This window comes from Anopheles coustani, chromosome 3 (assembly GCF_943734705.1).
Source record: "Anopheles coustani chromosome 3, idAnoCousDA_361_x.2, whole genome shotgun sequence".
In the NCBI taxonomy this organism is placed as follows: domain Eukaryota; kingdom Metazoa; phylum Arthropoda; class Insecta; order Diptera; family Culicidae; genus Anopheles; species Anopheles coustani.
The window spans coordinates 28,969,203-28,988,318 of record NC_071288.1 but is presented as its reverse complement, the minus strand read 5'-3'; the positions used below and the strand labels follow the sequence as shown (position 1 = coordinate 28,988,318).

At 46.3% G+C, this 19,116-nt stretch overlaps 2 protein-coding genes across 3 annotated transcripts in view; both read left to right on the top strand.

Moving 5' to 3' along the window:
• Positions 1-19,116, top strand: part of LOC131258941 (vacuolar protein sorting-associated protein 37B) — a 492,072-nt gene that overhangs the window by 118,112 nt on the left and 354,844 nt on the right. The window lies entirely within an intron of this gene.
• Positions 2,736-18,558, top strand: LOC131258918 (ataxin-2 homolog). 2 transcript variants are annotated; one of them, XM_058260318.1, is made up of 5 exons: positions 2,736-2,829; positions 9,547-9,703; positions 9,763-12,263; positions 13,890-14,062; positions 14,423-18,558. In XM_058260318.1, exons 1-5 carry the CDS (start codon positions 2,792-2,794, stop codon positions 14,890-14,892), a joined length of 3,339 nt encoding a protein of 1,112 aa, XP_058116301.1. In that variant the 5' UTR covers positions 2,736-2,791; the 3' UTR covers positions 14,893-18,558. The 2 variants fall into 2 exon arrangements, with proteins under 2 accessions (XP_058116301.1, XP_058116300.1); XM_058260317.1 differs by having other exon boundaries at positions 13,890-14,083.

Here is a 19,116-nt window from a genome sequence, read left to right as displayed (position 1 = left end):
TTTTAAACAAGTTAGCGGCTTTTTTATACCATTTTCTACATCTCTAGCTCATCACATATTACTGCTGAGATCATCTAGTTTATCGTTGTAATCCTGTTGTTGAAATCCACAGGCCCATTTTCATACTTCTTCTACAAAGGCGGTGTAATTGACGCCGGATTTTTGAATTTCCTTATTTCACTTCAGACTGTTTTCTGCATTTTACACAACCACATTTTCTTAGTCCTTTTGTTTGTGACTCACTCATTTCAACTATTCTGGTTGCTGGTGATGCTAAAATAAATTTTTAAAAATTAAAAATAGCAAATTTAGTAAATTAACCGGGAAAACTACACGAAACATTGATGTAATCAATATAGTTCAGCAACTAGTATAATAAGAACATACATATAATAAAAGACACCATACTAACCAACTTACCGAGAACAACGGAATTGCTACGATCTGAACATTTGTGCTCCTGTTCTTCGAACGCTTCATACTGCTTGGCTAATTCGGCTTGCTGTTTGTTACGCCGCCTGTAAATCTTTCCTGATTTTCTATTATCTCGCGTGGACATTTCTGTATTGAAAGAAGATTTGCACTGAACCAAAGGATGCTCAACCGACAACGCCAAAGATATGTGGCGTAGGTAAATAAAATAGCATACGGAGAACATTCACTGCCCGTGCAAAATCTATTATTTTACAGGTATGCTTTTAGAGTTTCTCACTAGGTTTTTCCTATGGATATTGCGGATTTTCCATTTTTCCAATTTTGTTTAACCAAACTTTCAGGCAACATATTTCAAAATGTATACCGAGGTGCTAGGGTTTATTTAAATTTTAACCTGGTCAAAGCACAAGATATATTGTCATATTTATTTTGTCGTTAAATATTTGTTGGCTTATGAAAAGAAATAAATATCTCATTTAAATATTTAACAATTGCCCGCCGAAAACGCATGGGTTCAGTTCAGTTCCAATAATAGGAATTACTGGTTTCGATGATAGGTCATTTGTAGTCGTGGGAAAATTAAATCCCCGCAGGGAATCGAATCTTTCGATTCGAATCCATTCTGAGATCCGGATCTCCAAGTCCGAATCCCAATCCGTCATATCATGTATGAATATCAAATTTGTCGATTATTTCTATCGTTTGTTAAATTTTTCGAATTATTGACGAAATAAAATCCGATTGTACACAATCTACTGCGCTGTAAATTCAAACAATACGGAGCGAGTTTTCGAGTCTTCCGAATCACGGTTCTGCCAACACTAGTCCAAGATGGCAGATGAAATCTTGGCAGCAGTTTTGTACCAGTTTTGCAGCAGCAGCAGCAGCAGTTTTGTACCATACAGTCTTTGTATTGTTGAAATCGTATCGAAATCTCGCGAATTAAAGCGCAATCGTCGATGTAATTGGTAGCGCGCAGCAAACCGAAGGCAACTGCGTAGCATTGCCTCCTCCGGTGGATTATTCCACTCGCGGTTCGTGTTGTGCTGCGAAAGGGGTTGTGTTTCCTCGCCAGCATCGCCATCGTCACCATTTGCGCGGAGTCCCGCACATTTCGGCTCGATCGTGCTAAATTTGCGATTCCATACGCCCGCTGGATATTCATCGTGATACGACACAACGTACCCACCCGGACGGTTGTAGTTGGCTGCTTGATTTAGGTGGATCCATATTCCCGAACCCCACATGCAACTGGACGAAGATTGCAAAGGAGGGCAAACAAAGCAAGCAACGTTCTGCATCCGTGTGACGGAAACGAAAGTGTTTGCTCAAAGACGCTCTAGCAGCAGAACAAGGGCCCGCATGGTTCCCGAGTGAAGCAGTCGCGAAGAAAGTGCGTAATTCGCCACACACGGGCACAGACTACAACGCGCGAGCAGCAGAATCTGTATTCGCGAAAGTGCGTGTTTTCCAAGAAAACATTTCCCCAGCATTGCCGCCATCACCGTCCCGTCCGACAGCGTATCCGCCATCCCACGAGACCCGGTGCATCGTAATCGCGAAGAAGCTTCGCGACATTGTGGAAAATCAACCAACCCTCTCTTGGTCGAGGGTGCTGCAGCGGTACGAGGCGAAGGGAAAAGAGAAACCGATTTTCCTACAAAACAAGCATCGTCGTTGCAAGTGTGCGTCCGAGTGAACCAGCGAAAACCAAAGGGAAAGTCGGTTTAGCGATTGAACCGCGCGCGTCAAAGTGACAGCGGTACGTTAGTGCCACGGCAACACACAGGCCAGCATAGCTTGCTTTTCGTTCGTTCGTACGTGCGTTGCGTTGGTTACATAAAAGATTCGGTTAAGTTGGTGGAGCTGCACTCGACGGGGAAGTCGCCCGGACTGCATTGGTAGGAAATTGCGATTGACTGCGTAAAGAGCAGGGGTTGCGAGGCCCCCCCGGGGAAGTTAAAGATCCCTTGTGTGCATGTGAATGCATGTGTCAGTGTGACTGTTGTGTTTTTGTGCAGATCAGGTAGTGTCAAGTGGGTCACGAAAACTGCAACGGGGAACGGAAGAATTGGAAGGATTAGGTGCACAAAGGTTTCCACTTGTGACTATAAGGACAACCGGAAACAATCCTCAGCGAGCGAGTTCACCTCTGTCGTCAACGGACGTGTTTTAACGATTTGCCCACCGCGAAGGCAAACGAGCGAAAGAAAGGCCAACAACGACGAAGTGCAGCAGGCGAAGGGAGCAAAGCACTCCCGCGCAGGAAAAGATAGTCAAAATTCCAGTCCCGACGCGAAACCGTAGAGAAGGCTCTTCCTTGAGCCGCTCGGACGACAGCAGCAGCAGTAGCGATATGAGCAAGCGCAGCAAAACTAGGCCCGGTCCGGCCAGGTAAGCATCGTATTGAAAAGTTCATCTTTATAACTGAAAAACAAATCTACTTTACACATCCGTGTTTTGATAAATCCATTTAAAACATGACGGATCCAAAGTCCCGTTGAAACAGACGGCTGTCAAATCCAGCGAACGCTGTTTCACAATGTGTCGCCGAACAAGACACATGGTTGCTGGAGCGCTGCTTAGTTAATGTACGCGACTGATCATTGTTTATGCTTCGATGCTAACTTCGGATCGACCGCTAAACAGTCGTGGTTATTTTGGGCAGCATTGATTTTGTCCGCAAGCCTTGCTGGCTGACGCAACGTTACCACGCGATGGCGAGGATTTACTCTTCTTCCCAAAACATATGTATAGACGCGATCACGTAATCGGCGAAAAAGGGAATTGCTTTGGAATTACTGTGCATATTATTTTGCCTGCTTAAGCATTTTTTTGTAGGGGAATCTGCTATTGATGGGAGATGGTAAGCATGTTAGCTTGACTTAAAAATGAAAATAGCCAAACTTATCCTGTACGGAAACACCTGGACAATCGTTTTTGGTACCATGTTAGCACAAACATATGTTATTTTAATGCTTCTGATTGTTTGAGTATAGAGATTGTTTGTCTTGGAGCTTTTGAGACGAAAAGTAAGAAGCGATCTTCTCACAGAATTAGTTTGGTTCCTTACATACTTGATCTTCGAAGCTCTCTCAACATTATTTACCTTATGTGTACAGTAAATTTGACTTAAGTTATGTAAAACTTCAACACTTGAAAATTCTTCCATCTCTGCCGTATATTAAATCTTCTATTCAAACATGTTGTTCATTGACATAATTTCTAGATCCTACAGTATAGCAGGCAGTCGACCAGTCTTTAAGCATTCTTATCGTCTTCTCTAAACCAGATAACGACACGCACCTTCGCAGGGGACTTTTCCTAATCTTCCCCTTTACAAAACAATATGTAAAAATGATAAGTGGAAATTCTGTATCTGTGGCAATAATTGGAAGAAAGTGAAGGAATAATGGTAGCATATTTTTTCGTTTTGTTTTAAATAGTTGTTTGAATTTTTTTCAGAGTTCGCAAAAAAGGTTATTAACTAGTTAAAAATCTGTTAAAAAACTAGTTTTTAACTAGTTAAAAATGTATAATTAGCATTGGTACGCTACCAAATAATCCAACAATAACTTCCAAGTGATTTGTCTGGTGCTCGTTTGAAAAAGACTTATTTCGCTCGTTTGCCATATTTTAAGCAAATGATATATTTTAGAGTATATTCGTAAAGAGGATAGATAGAAGGAATCCCATGTAAAGTTTCGTGTCGATAGTAATTTCGGGAAGAAGAGAACTTAACTGAAAGTAAAAAGATTGCTCAATTTTTTAGCGTCTGACTTTGATTGCCTACCGGTGTATATAAATAAACAATAGCATATCCATTTTAAACCTGTTTGTGTGAATGATTGCAACATCTCCTAGCGATCTTTGAGGAATCACAAGTATTTAGAAAAGATGGTCCAATCACACAGATATCTGTCAACTATTAACCAGGTCATATTAAGCAAATACTAGAGATACAGTTTAACAAAAAAAAACTTCAATCCCGGTTGGGTACGGAACTCAAATGTTTTTCAAGGCTTTTGCTCACATTGAATACGAATTGGTGTAAAACGTAGAAAAATTACCAAAGAATCCATAGAATTATATTACGGTGGCAATTTGATCTTTGAATTGTCCTCCTTTCGTCACCCAAACCTGAGAAGCTATTAACTTTTCCCCAAATAAAAAAACTCAAATGGGGTTCACAGGCGTATTTTAAACGATGGTATTTGATAAACAGATTTATGACGTGCCATTATCTTAGTCGCGTGATCGTCAACGGTGCTGCAATGCAATTGTTGATCCTCGGCTACGTATCAAGCCGGCAACCTGCCAACGGTCGACGCCGCTGATCCCGTGGAAAATATCACTGAATGCACCGCGGTGGTAACGTTGTGCCGCCATACTCCACGGTCATACCATCCCCATTGTCTGCCGAGGCTGCCCGAGAGTGCGTTGTAAAAATTCATTCAGACTTTTCGCAAGGATATGCCCCCGGAAAGGAGGCGGTGCGGTAAAAGAAAGGGTTTGGAGTTTTTTTATTTAAAATAAACCCATTTACTCTTCTAGAAGGTTTTCTTCCTTCGCGCAGATGATTCTGAGTGTTGCACAGGGAAGAGGGCTTAGGAGAAGGTGGAGGGTGAATTTCCTTGTGTCCTAGAAAACATATGTACCACCGGCCACCGGACACAACACTAGCACATGTCCGTCGGTATGCTTTGGCGAAAAACTTACTCTTTCTCTCTCCCTCTCTCCCTTTCACTCACTCTCCGGAAAAATGTTTACCACTCTTTGGGAGCATTGGCAAAGAAGCATAAAAATCCTTACTCCTGCCTGTTTCCGTGCCGCCGATTGAGACCTTTCTCCCATTCTTTATTGATTGGGGTTTTCCTTCGCTTTCTCGTGCAGGTTTTCCTCACAATTTCCAAAACACATAAAAACAAACCAAGCTTTAATACCTCTTTCGTTTAGTTAAAATGCACACGCAAAGAAAACGTATTTGTTGGTGAATTTCCTGGACCTTCATGCTCACATCCAGCATGGCATGTATCGGAAAAATCGCATTCTCTAGCCCCTCTCTTTTTCTCTGTTTTTACTCGCTCATTTTCCCCGATGAAATCCTCCCCCCTCCGTGTTGTCATCCGGTGGGGCGGTGAACAATGAACAGCAGGATCAAACAGTGTATTTGTGCGGAAAACTTCTCCTGCGCCGCCGACATGTGGTTCGAATTTTCCACGAATGGGAAATCTTTCGGCGAGCGGTAAACCGAGGCGCGAGAGTGTCGTCGTGTGATAAATGTTATGTTTTGTGAAAGGAAAGCAATAGGGAAGGTGACCAAAGTGAACTACTTATACTTACGCACAACCGATGCAGTTAAGGAAACGGATGGATTGCATCGCTGCTTTGTTTGAAGGTTGTTGGAAGGGAGGGAAGAAAGGGAAAGGGGCAAACGATAATTTTTTGTGTTCCTTTTCCTCTCTCTCTCTATCTCTTTGGCGAAAAGAATTTAAATTTTCTCACTATATTTTGTACCATGCCGAGTGAAGGAGCTCGATTCATGGTTTTTCCGATCACACACCTTTCCCAACCTTCTACGGTCTCCCATCCGCCGGGACGTTTATTAGCGGTCTTTGCGTGTATGTGCACATGGAGACCGCGCACTACTCAGCACATGCGAAAGGACAACCGGATGGCACCGTGTGTTGGGGACACCGGCACCACCGGGAGAGAGCGAAAGAGGCCGAGAGGGTTTTCGGTTTGGCCCATCGCGGAGCACACACCGGGTAAGAGCGGTCGGGAAAACGCTTCGGGACGAACCTCAGTCGCAGTCGGGCTGTGCTCCTTCCCAGCGGTGTGTGCGTGTTGAGCTTTCGGGTCTCGGTTAAGGATTTCTTTTCTTCTGCCTCCCACCGGGGAGGAAAGCTTTTCCGGTGTATTCCGGTGGCCGAAAAGGAAAATTAAAGGTGGCGTAAAAGCAGTGCCCCGTTTACGGTTTGCGACGTACAGCTATGCCGTGGTGAAACAGTCGTGAAAATTGCAACTCCCTCTTCGATCCAGTGCGACCGTGTGCCACCGAATGTGTGCGTGTTTGACCCCATTTTGCCTATCGGAGATATGATGGTGGTCCGGCCCCACTGGTACTGGAGAAAATGATGTGAACACATTTTCCGATTAACCAGCAGCAACGCACGTGCATGTGTGTCTACTACCGTGTATTTGTGTGTGTGTACGTGTTTGATAAAAAAGAAAACTGCTTTCACAACGCCTACAAAAGAATGCATCGTGAGAACACGCAGAGTCGGCAAGGAAAATTGCAAACTTCATTGCAAATAAATATAGCAAAATGGTGCTGTCCTTTATTGTTCACATCTGAGTGGTGGCTTTTGGAGTCACAATTTTTGCCCCTTCGAACGCCAAACGGCTCTGCCCTCTCGCTCACTCGCTCACTTACCAGCCCCAATGTTCAATCGATGGCCAAAATGGTGGTGGTTTTCTCTCCATCGCGGTTTCTTTGTGAGACGATCCTCGGGTCCGTTGTTGGGACGAAAAGGTCGTTTTCTAGTTAGGGAAGTTTATAGCTTTCCTAGGCCAACAATTCAACCCATTCAACAGAATCCCGCTCTAGGTTATTATTATTACCGAGACGAACGTGCGATGTGCTGGAGGTGGAAAAAGTCTTCGTCAGTTGCATAATTGAAGCATTCGTATTCTTTCTTCGCGTCGGTTGCGTATGCGCCCGGCGGTTGTAAAAAGTTGCATCGAAACCACAAACTTTAAGTTATTAGTCCAGGGTAAACAGAAACATGCAAGAGTTTGAGACACTCGAATTTTGTTTTTGTGTGTTTAAATCCCAATCTTGCCAGGAAATCTTTGCCACAAAAAAAACCTCCCAACACAGAAAACCTCCCATCATTGGATTGGCGCTACTTTCGATTCGTTGTTCGTCAAAGAAAATCCTTCCCAATATCCCACAAACCCGGCAGCACCGGGGCTCAGATAGAATAACAGTGCGATCAACACTTCCTGTGCGTGTCGCATGTGTTGTTTCTTTTTTGGTGGGGGTTTAAAAATAAATGTAATGTACTCTAACGCACCACAACTGCCGGTGTGCGGTAAGACAATTATTTCCCAGCTTTGAAATAATCTTCCCTCTTTTGTGTTGGGAACGCACGATTAGGGAACACCACGAACAAACCGAATAGTGCAAAAATGTGCTGCTTTGCCGCGGGGACAGTTAGTGTGTCTTTCATGTGAAGGAAACCGAGATGGGGCCGCACAGGAAGCAACATTTATATATAGTTTAATCAGCGCAACACCAGTTCCCGGTTCGTTCCGTACGACGCTGAGGATACAGGTTCTTTGTGCCCTCGTTTCTAACATTTTTAACGTAATTTTTGGTGCCCAATTTGTCACTCGTCCTCAGTCGATTGCGGATAACTGTACTTGCTTAACAGCATTGACGACAAAAAAAACAAGGATCAGTGAATTTGTTTGTAACAAGTGCCATTAAAATATCAGCTCATCGGGGGCTGGCCGTTGTGTGAAAGACAAATAATATAGGGATTTTTTTTGTCCAAACTTGTGTGTAAATTACGTGTTTGTGTGTAACCTATTTAATGCACTTCTATTTCTGTGTTCGCGTGTTGCTTTGTTGAATACATCAAAGGACAGTTCTTTAAAGGACGAATGCCCCAGCAAGTTCCGTGTTCAACATCAGTTGGACAAAATTAAGTACACACATACATTCGGGCCCGTCAGTGACACACCCCCACACAATTGTGCTGATCGATGTTATTGTTGCTTGCGACGAGATAAAAAAAGAGCGTTATCATCCTGAACGGAACATCCTGAGATATCGACATCGATTTCTACCCAGAGAAAGAGAGAGAATGATGGGGTTTTTGTGAGTGAGTGTGTAGCTCTATCGTAGCTGAATGAGTCTCCTCAGAACGAATCCCACCCGGAAAAGTTACTGCACCGTCACGCGTGTGTGTCCTTCAACCGGTGCAACGATGCAGTCAAGAAACAGTTGCGCTCGGTAAATCTTGACCTGATCCCCTACACCCGGCCACAAACGGTCCCGGTCAGGAATGCAGGACAATAGCACACGGTCGGTTTATAAACAAGGAAACCGACGGTGGCTCGGTAGTAATGCACATTAACTGAGTGTGTGTAAGTGTGTGGCGTGGTGCATCAGCAGCGAATGCAGAATGGCCACCATTCGCACGAAACGATCGACGCAAAAGAGTAATCTCACGAGCTGAAAGGCGCTTGCCACCGACTGTGCATGCCTTTGTTTTGGGTTGCAACCGTGAGACGATGATGCATCAACACCCGTCGGTGAAGTGCAAGTGCAACGTCCAAGAAGTGTCGTGACGGCTACGTTTCGTTTCGGGCCACAGTTCTCGACTGGCGGGCAGCAGACGGGTCGGGTAGCTGTCTGCAAGATTTTGGAACGGTCAAGTTGGTTTTGTGTGTGTATGTGCATTCGATTCGAATCATTCGATTATCACTTCTTTTTCGTTTGAATTGTTAAACGTTGTGCATACAATGAATCTGTGATACATCTTCGCCGCCACCATGGAGCTGCAGCACTACTATCTATCGGTACTGTCTTGGGTTGTTTGAGTTTCTTTTTATCACAGCAATTAAATGTCATCAATGAGATTCCGTTCCCCCGATTCCGCAACCCTTTTTCACATTATTTGTGCTTGTTTTAACATGGAAACGTCCCTTTAAATATTGAAAAACAAGGAACGAATGCAAAACTTTCTTCAAACAAGTTACGAAATCGAAGCTGGCAGAAAAAATCCTTTTCAAAGCGCGTTTTGTGACCAAAATATTCTCAAATTTACAACACAACTAATACCCGTTGTTAAACAAACGAAACGATATTTGCGCGCATGAGGCAAAGATATGAAAAACGTTGGCAAATGGTTCAGTTTGATGCTTTACGATTTACGACGAACGATTTTTTTTCAAGAAGTTTTTTTTTGTTTGAAGATGCATCGGTTAATCCATAAACTATTTTGCTGGAAAATTGTGTACAATTTCGAAATATTTTAATTTTAAATTTATACCAAACGCCGTTTAGTAATGTATGATTTAATTTCCTAATGTTTCCAGGACCACACGGCAGCGTTCGATTCAAGCGGAGGGCATTTACAACAATGCACCATTTATATACGCGGCCACATCGCATGTCGGCAACATCGTGCAAATCCAGACACCGGCCGGTCAAATATGGGAGGGCGTGTTCCGGACATTCTCCCCACTGTTTGCGGTATGTTTCGTTTTGTTGGTCACGTGGAGAACGGGATTAATAATTTTGTTTCACTGCAGGTTGCGCTGGAAATGGCACATCGCATTGAGGTAGGACCGGACAACACGACAAAAATCATCGTGGGTTCGTTCACCGAGAAGCTGATCTTCAAGCCGAACGACATCGTAACGTTCGCGGCGAAGAACGTCGACCTGGAGTACGCGACGCGCGACACCTTCAAGACCGACACGGCCATCTCGCGCTGCAACGGCACCAGCTGGCTGGAGGACCGCGAGCTCGAACCGTGGGACGGCGAAAGTGGCAGCCTCAATGGCGACCTGTACGACAACAGCAGCCTCGAGCTGGACAGCAGCGCCGACGGGTGGGATGTGAATGAGATGTTCCACAAGAACGAGACGATCTACGGCGTACATTCGACGTTCGACCAGTCCCTGTCCGGCTACACGGTGCAGATACAGAAGAAGGACAGCGAAGAGTTCAAGGTGCAGGAGCTCGAGGCGGAGAAGATTGCGAACGAGATCGAGAACAATCCGGTGTACAAGGAGCGCATCGACGTAGAGAACGGCGACGAGGAGGCCGCCTTTGCCGCCGTCAGTCGTCCGGTGAACGCGCCCGCCGCAGCGTCGAGCGCGGGCGGTTCGGGTCCTCCCGGAGCGGGGGCTAACGCCAGCGCCCCCACACCGGTGGCGATAAACGATAAAAACTCGAACATTATCAACTCCAACAGCAGTAGCACCGGCGGTGGAAGCAGTAGTAATAGCGCCAGCAGTGCAAGCAATACGGGCGGCAACTCGGCGGTGGCCAACAATAATAACAACACGACCAACGCGATGCCCTCGAACACGAAGTACATTGTGCCGGCCAAACGCAAGCCGGGCCAGGGAGGCAAGCTGGTGCGAAGCACTCCGCCACCACTAGCCAACAATAACAACAACAATAACGGAGGTCCACCGGTTTCCGTAAACTCCCAGCAACAGCAGCAGCAGCAGCAACAGCCGCCAAGCCCTCAGGCGCCGCACAAGAACAACTATGGCCAGATGATGCCCGTGCAGCAACATCAGCAACAGCAGCAGCCGCCACCACAGCAACCTCCGCAGAACAATCAGCAACAACACGGTGGTGGTGGTGTAATGCAGCATCCATCCGGCCCTCCGCAGTACGGTATGCACGCGAACCAGTCGCCTTACGGTCACGTGCAGCACCAGCAGCAACATGCGCCACCCCCGCAACAACAGCAGCAGCAGCAGCAACAGCCGCCGCCGCATGTGCAGCAAGCGTCGGTTATGAACGCGAACAAGATGAACGGCGATGGCGGTCGGGGAGATATGTCCGGGCCTCCTGGCGGCGGCGGTGGTGGAGGTGGCGGTGCGGGTGGAAACATGAATGTAAATAGCAATCAGAAGCCTCTTCCACAGCGTGCGGTACGGCAGTACCCGAACACGCAGGCCCAGGTGACGTACACTGAGCCTCCGCCATCGCTGAACCCCCAGCAGATGCAGGCCCTGTCCAAGCCTCCGATGCATATGGCGCATCCACACCATGCGGTTGTGCCACCGCATCATCCACCTCCATCCGTCGGTTCTCCCGAGCAGCAGCAGCAGCAACAACAACAACAACAACAGCAACAGCAGGTTGTAATTCAGCAGCATCATTTGCCGCCACCGATGATGGGTGTCCAACAGCAGCCTCCGCAGCAGCAGCAACAGCAGCCACCGCTGCTACAACAGCAGCAGGTTCAGGGTCCACCGCCGCAACCTCAGCGTCCAGTGGTCCCCCGCAACCGGGACATGGAGATCGACAACTTGCGCAAGTTCGGCCAGGACTTCAAACTCGCTCCCCCGCAGCAACCTCCCATGCCGAATGTGCATCAACAGCCGCCACCCTCTACCCAGCAGCAGCATCAAGCGGGCCCTCCGACGCAACACGGTGGCGTGGTCGTGCACCAGCAGCCTCCACCGCCACAGCAGCAGCTGCAGGGCCAGCAGCCGCCGGATCATTCGGCCCCGCCACTCCTCGATCACAGTTCGCCACCACTCGTGAACCAGCCGCAGCCCAAAATGGTGAGCCAGCACAACGAACCACCACCGCAGGCCCCCAATCAACACCCGCAGCAGCAACAGCAGCAACAAGTGCCCCCAAACCAGAACCAACAGAACCAGGCGTCCCAGACCACCTCCGGCATGGTACCGGCTCCTTCCCCGCACCTGGTCTCGCAACAACAGCAACCTCCGCCCAACCAACAACAGCCACCACCACCTCAGGGTGGGCCGCAGCAGCCGCTCTCCGTCGGTGGAACGCCGCCACAGCAGCAAGCTCCTCCTGGCAGTCAGAACACTCCGAACAGTGGCGGTGGCACGCTTGTTGTAAGTGGAGCACCACCACCGAACACACCCGGTAACGTCCCGGGAGGTGGTGTGCCGGACAATGGAGCCAGCGGTGGTGGCGGTGGTGCCGGAAGTGGAGAACAGAAACCCGGAACAACGGCCAAGAAGGTCTTTACACTGAATCCGGCGGCCAAACCATTTACGCCCCGCAGCCCAAGCACCCCCAACCCGTCACGGTATGTATCGGAATGTACCGGTAGCCGTTTTCTGGCCACCAGAGCGTTCCTTCTTCTCTATCTGTCTCCCTATCTGTATATGTGTGTGTGTGTTTGTGTGTTTGAATGTTGATTGTATACTTTTATGATTCACTATTTATCACACTCGATTTTAAGGAAAACATCTTGCTTTTACTTTTGGTTTGAGTTATCGTCCCTTAGTTTGTTTTTTTGCGCATGAGGGTACTGTTTCTGGAGATCGATCAAGTTGTCTTATGTCTTATCGCATTTTGCACTTTATTTTAACCATCACATAAGAAACCGTTTTACGACCATCAAACATATCAAGGACAGAAAAGAAGCACGAGGCTTTTTGTTTTGATAACGCTGTAATTCGGCAAGAGTACGAACAGATTGTTCATGATTAATGCTTTATTTAATTATGCTTGTTTATTTTGGTAGCGAGGGATGACCATTTAAAACATGACCTTCAGATGTTGGCTTATGATTTCTTCCTTTATTTCCTATTTTTAATATCAACACTAGAATGCATCGCTTGTAATCTTGCCGGAACGCTTTTCGGCGGTCTTTTTGATCGCTCTTCCACATTCGCTTCGTCAGATTTAACGATTTTTCGAATCCGTAAACGGCTACTTGTTAGTAGATTTGTTGACTATCTTGGACCTTTTTTTTTGGTTTGTTGATGCACCTCTCCATCGTTCCGCTAGCTCGGTGTAAAGCAAAAAAGATTAGGTCGGAATTCTTTTCAAAAAGAGAAATGTAAATTCAGAAAAAAGTATGTGCTCGAAAGCACACAGAGAAAAAATAATATGCAGTCGTTGTTGAGATATTAAAAATACAATTTGCGTGACGGTCAAAATGCCCACTATTTCGATTCTAGTGTTGAACGAGCGTGAATTGGTTTAGGTACGAAACTGGGTTTTTTTTTGCATGTCGCCTAATTTCTATTCAATTTTAAACGTGTCTTTTGCCTGCCCCATGGTTAGGATATAGTGGTAGTCAAAATTTCTTTCGCATCACCATTAATTAATGTTAATAACCCTAATTTTTTTCTAAACACACACATTTTCTATCACATGACCACGATCACGACTACTACCACCACCATCACCACCAACAACCATCAATCACATCCTCACATGTGCCCGTGCAAAATATGTGACCCTTACCACCACATCACGCCCATCATTACCCCGAACGGCCCTAAACGCGCCGTGGTGTGTGCATATCAAATCAAAAATAACAAATTGGTCAACCCAAACAAAACCAACCAAAATCGTTTTGATTCGCTCGCAAAACAATGCCAAAATGATAATCGTCGTGTGGGGCGCATAACTGCTACTGCTACTACTACTACTACTACTAATGCTACTACTACTACTACTGCTGCTATTGCTAAAACAAAATTGTTGCAAACGACTCCCGAAATCGAATGAACGCGCGCAAATTCGAATCGCAACATCGCGAAACTATAACTGCCAAAATCCAATAAAAAAAACCCCAATAATTAATCTCATTTAACCGTTCTACTACCGCAAGCCATCCACCAACTACTAACAGTAACATAAGTATCATTAATGGTAATCCTTATTTCGCACGCCCACTGAAAAGTCACACGTCTTCTAGCCCGCACACACCGCAAACGCCTGGCCCGGCCGCGTTAGCGCAGGGTTCGTTCCAGCCGCAGGTCATACAGCAACCGATCATGATGCAGTACGTGGTGAACCAGTCCTCATTCCCGGTCGCTCAGCAGCATCCGCACGTGGGCCAACCGACGCGTATTCGCAATGGACGCCAAGGTAGCTACCGGAATGACATTTGTACGCAAGCCAAAATAGAACCTCCCAAATAAATGGAGAAGCCCATCCCCCCTTCCCCCATGGGCATCCGTCTGTTCACCGGTGTGCCCTTCTACCAGCCCTGCCCGAGCACGCCAGCTCGGAAGTGGTGGTGATGAGAAAATCCGATCCCAGCTGGGGCTCGATCAAACCGATCCGGATCGCAGATTTGAGATCGATCTGCACAGGAAGATCGAGTCCCAGCGTTCTATAAAGATCCCATTTCTCAACACTACCCCAGGCAGTGGGTGTGGAAGGACAGCCGGTGTAGGGGAACGAATTTTACTAACCTGCTTCCCGGCCCCGGTGGCCATTTTTTAGTTCCCGTCGGTGCGTCTCAGATGCAGGTGGCAGCCGCAACCGGACAGCCACTGCTGGCGCCTAATCCGCTACAGATGATCACGACGCCGTACGGGCCGGCCATCCACACGCAGCCCTTCCAAACGGGGCCAGCATTCCACCAGCAGTACCGCGCGATCTACGACGCACCACAGCCCGCGCCCCTGCAGTACCTGGCGGCGACGCCACCCTCGACTACGCCCTCGCCCGGCCAACCGCACCAACAGTACCATCCGGGCCCGCAGCCATCGCCGGCCGGCGGTGGCCCGCCGACGTACGCGCCCGTCCACCATCAGCCACCGACGGCGTACACGATCCCGATGTGCAATCCGGTCGGTCCGCTCCAGGTGGTGCAGCCGATCTACCAGAACATCACGTCCGCACCGCAGCAAAACCATCACCAGCAGAGCATGCACGTCATGCACATGCAGCAGCATCCGTCGGCGCAGTAGCATAAGTTCCAAGCGGCCACACCCGGTGCAAACGGTCCGCCTCCACCTCATCCGTCGTACGCAAAGGTTTTGAAAAATTGAACTTATCAGCAAGAGAAGAGAGAGAGAGAGGGAGTGTGTTAGACGACAGAAGACCTAACTATGTATACCACCATCCCCAGCCGGCGGCTCCGCCATGAAAACTCTGATCGTGTGTGTGCGTGTGTGCGTGCGTGCGTGGCCAGCTTGAATAGCAAACTTCCATCCTTTGCACGGCGAACGTCCATTTGTTAGGCAAAAAACAAAAAAAAAATAACAGCGAGAGAGAAGAGACAGCCCGCGGGAAGGATTGCCATCAATTTCCGCAACCCGAAGAAACTGAACTGATCTTCGCGCAACGTACGCCAACCGTATCTGTATATTAAAACTCGTATCAATAAGTTATTAAAAGTAGTACTACTAAGGAAGAAGAGATAGAGGGGGAGCGTGGTTCCGTGATAGGCCCATCTTTGGTAGCTCGTTGCACATCCCATTCATCCAAAACCAGTCCCTCCTGCTCCTTCACCCTGTACGTACGAGTGGGGGAGACTCTTTCCACTTACGCACAGGCAATGTAAGCCTTTGTGGGGGGAAGATCGATGATCGAAGACGGAAGAAAATAAGCCGCTCCCCGTCCCTCCCAAGATGCAACAAAAAGCCTACGCATCCCCGTATCCGGTCTCCATATCCCGGTGTAAATATCAACAGTATCCCTTCTGAGGAACCTAACGTAACAACGGCGACGACGACGTTGGTGGAGTAATGCATGGAAACGAAAAAGACACATACACAGACACGCAAGTTACATTTCTAATCCTATCCCTGATAATTTTCTTCTGCCACATTGGCTTTTTAATTCGTTTCTCCGTTACACTATGTACAGTTTGTTTGATTGGTTTTTTCTTCCGTTTTTTGTTTTGTTTTCTGATACACCCTTGTGCAAAAAACATTCCCTACCCATCCTTTGGTGAAACAACTGAAAAGTGAAACATGTAAATATTTCACAAACAAACCTAATTTGCAAAACACCTGTAAGCCTTTATGTGAAAACACATGGCGCACCACGGACCCGAGTTCGTGGGAAATTCATTGCGACCAAATCGGGAGGTGATGGGAGATATTTTCTCTGGAATTATTAATAATCCCCCTCCCCATCGTTGGTTTTATATCTTTGTGTGTTTGAACTTTTTGTGGATGGAGTGACAAAGGTACGAAAAATGCTTACTCCATCACGAAGCCGCCAACCGAGGAATCACCTCGTAATGTCACGCGGGCAACCGTTCGTTCCGGGTACGTGTACATCGACACTGTAAAAATGTAACGCGATAGAATTAAAATCGAAGAAAGTAGAAGATGAAATCGACACCCCCTGATGCCCGAAAAAAAAATGGTAAGGACACTTTATCTGTTGACCCTTCTTTTCTTCCTTTCCTAGCCACGTTAGGAAAGAGAAAGGGGGAGCGTTGTCTGTATTCCTTTTTCGCGCATAATCAAACTACAGGCGTCTCTGTGTACTGTTTTGGTGGGTGAAAACAATCGATTGGGGTCGATTGTCGATGGCGAGAGACGCCGTACGGCTCACGGTTGCTTCACTTATGAACTGTGAGCTGCAAACGTTTGGGGGAATGCCTGAATGGCGGTGTAGTAACGTATTATGTATTTAGCTAAATCAAATTAAACTAAATCTACACGCGCGGTGTCGGTGTAGGGATGATCGGAAGGGGATGGGAAAAGTGCGATCATGCTTCAATAAACATCAGTCAGTTTAGGAAAGCCCGTAGAGCCGACGGCTAACGAATTGTCCGTGATCGCCTGCAAATGAAAGATCGAAGTAGACATGAGTGTAAAAGACGTCAGAGAAACAGCCAAATTTGAGAGGCTGGCCGTGTGGAGACATGGGCGATGTTATGTACAGAAAGAAGCGCAAACCCAATAGGTTACCCACGGGGATGGTAAACAGAACGGACCGAAAACGAAGCGAGAGCAATAAGTATAGACAGTTGGCATAATGGTTGGACAAACGATGATGTAAAATAAGCATGAACGAAAAGCGGATGAGCAAAAGAAAAAGATGAACTCCTAATGGAGAAAAAATCAAACTGGAATGAAAATGGCAGAGCAGAGAATCGTCTTGCTCGAGGATGTGGTGATATAGGGAAAGGAATGCATTGAACTCGGTAGCCAATATAAATAATATAAATTATTGAATCGAAAACAGCCGTGTGCGGTACGGAGACAAAGAAAAAGGTAGCACAATTGCAAATCGGCCCGAATGGACACACCTAGGTACATTAAAGAAGTAACAAGTAAGAACACAACCTTCAACATAAACCCAAACGTACGACTCACTCGGACGCTCGGAGACAGTTATTCCGGAGGGGGGCCCAGTTCCAGTGACTCTTAGCACTTAGCAAATTAGCTAGCTCGAAGGACGAAAGGACGATGAATGCCCGTTGAAATGCGTGTGAGTGTGTTTGTGGAAACGAAGCAATGGTGGGCAGAAATAGACCTTATTAGACACACATCCAAACAGTTGACGAGAAGTGCGTGTGTGCGTGATATGTCCGCAAACGTGCAGCAAAGAGAGACCGGGTGGTGCTATTAACACGACAAACAAGAAAGAGAAAGAGAAAGAGAAGGAAAGAGAAGAAAAAAAAATAAAGCAAAAAACACTAGGTGTGTAGGAGAAAATTACAGTTTAAAAAAGGTGGGAGTAGAATTTCAAATGAAAAGGTCCTAAGAAACCAAGGATATCGTATGGAGTGTAACAATAGGACGAACAACTTGGAACTGCTATGGAGCAATGGGAGACTTGAGCAAAAATTTGCAGCAATGAGCAACATGCATGTTAAACATGGCATAAGTGATGAATCATTTTGTCCAGAGATATAACTATTCCTCTCAAAAGACACACACACACACAATAGAAGAATAGCGCAAACAAATCGAATGGGAATCAATCCGCATTGAGCGAATCCCTCGAGCCACAGAACGCAAAGTAGAAGATGTAATTAAAGTGGACAAATGACGGGGACTGACCATGCGTGTCGGTACAAGCTCCCCACCAATGAAAGAAACAAACAGCTCACGGATTAGATTAACTCCGGAAATGGCACTGGCCTGGACAGAGAAGCAAGAAGGAATAATCTTTTGGCAAAAAGGACACCTCAAAAAAAGCGTAGGGGGCGAACATTGTGTGTGTTTACTAAACAAACTCAAACACAAAGCTTTTATTTACGAATCCTTTTTTTTTTTGTTTTGTGCTTCCAACACATTTTTTGTGCTGGAAAGGTGATACGATGCTTTCACCGCCTACCGAACAAGTCTTACAATGCATGTGTTCAATTGAAGATTGGCTCAATAACGAGGCAGGGAACAGAATTCTTCCATCCTGGGAGGATGGACGATGGCTGGTGGACGCGTAAGAATCATATGGAAAGCCAGAAGAGAAAACACAATTATACAGTTCAACTGAGTGAAGGGAATTCCGTAGATGAGTAGGCCGTGGCATTGAGAGCTGCTCGAAAGCTAGTAGAACACAGCGACACTGAAGATAGGAAAGGACGAAAGATAAAACAAAAACAGATAGTGGCAGGATCACGGCGGAGGAAGGCACTGAAAACACGGTTAAGCAATTTCTTTCTTTTATTGTTGTTTTATTTGTTTCCATCTCCAACAAATACCGCCGCACAACAGCCTGACATCCGTGTGGGGGGCGTATGAAAAAGACCCATTATTAGTGTGCTGGGGATGAAAAAGTCCTTGGTGACCCCTTCCCCGACACTCCGGATAGATTAGGTGTGTTTGTGCATGTTATTGTTTTACCTTTTTTTTCTTTATTTGAAAAGAGAAAAAAAGAGCAGAAAACCTTCAGTGAAGCAGAGGAGAAAAAAAACAGAAAAAATAATAAAAAAAAGACGCTAAACAAAACCATCTATCGATATTTTGTGGTTTATTTTCGAAACAATGAAAGAACGAAAGCAAATCGATTTTTTAAAATAGTTAATAATTTTAAAAAAAAAAATTAACCAAATCCAGCAGGGTACTTAGATCGTCAAACGTCGTACTTGCCTACTGTAAAGCACTTCATTGTGCACCGCCAAACGTATACCTTGGAGTATCGAACAGGTTAAGTGCACAATTCGAAGCTCTCTAGGATCTACCGCAATGGTAGGCATAGATGATTGTTGATAGGTTTCCCAATAA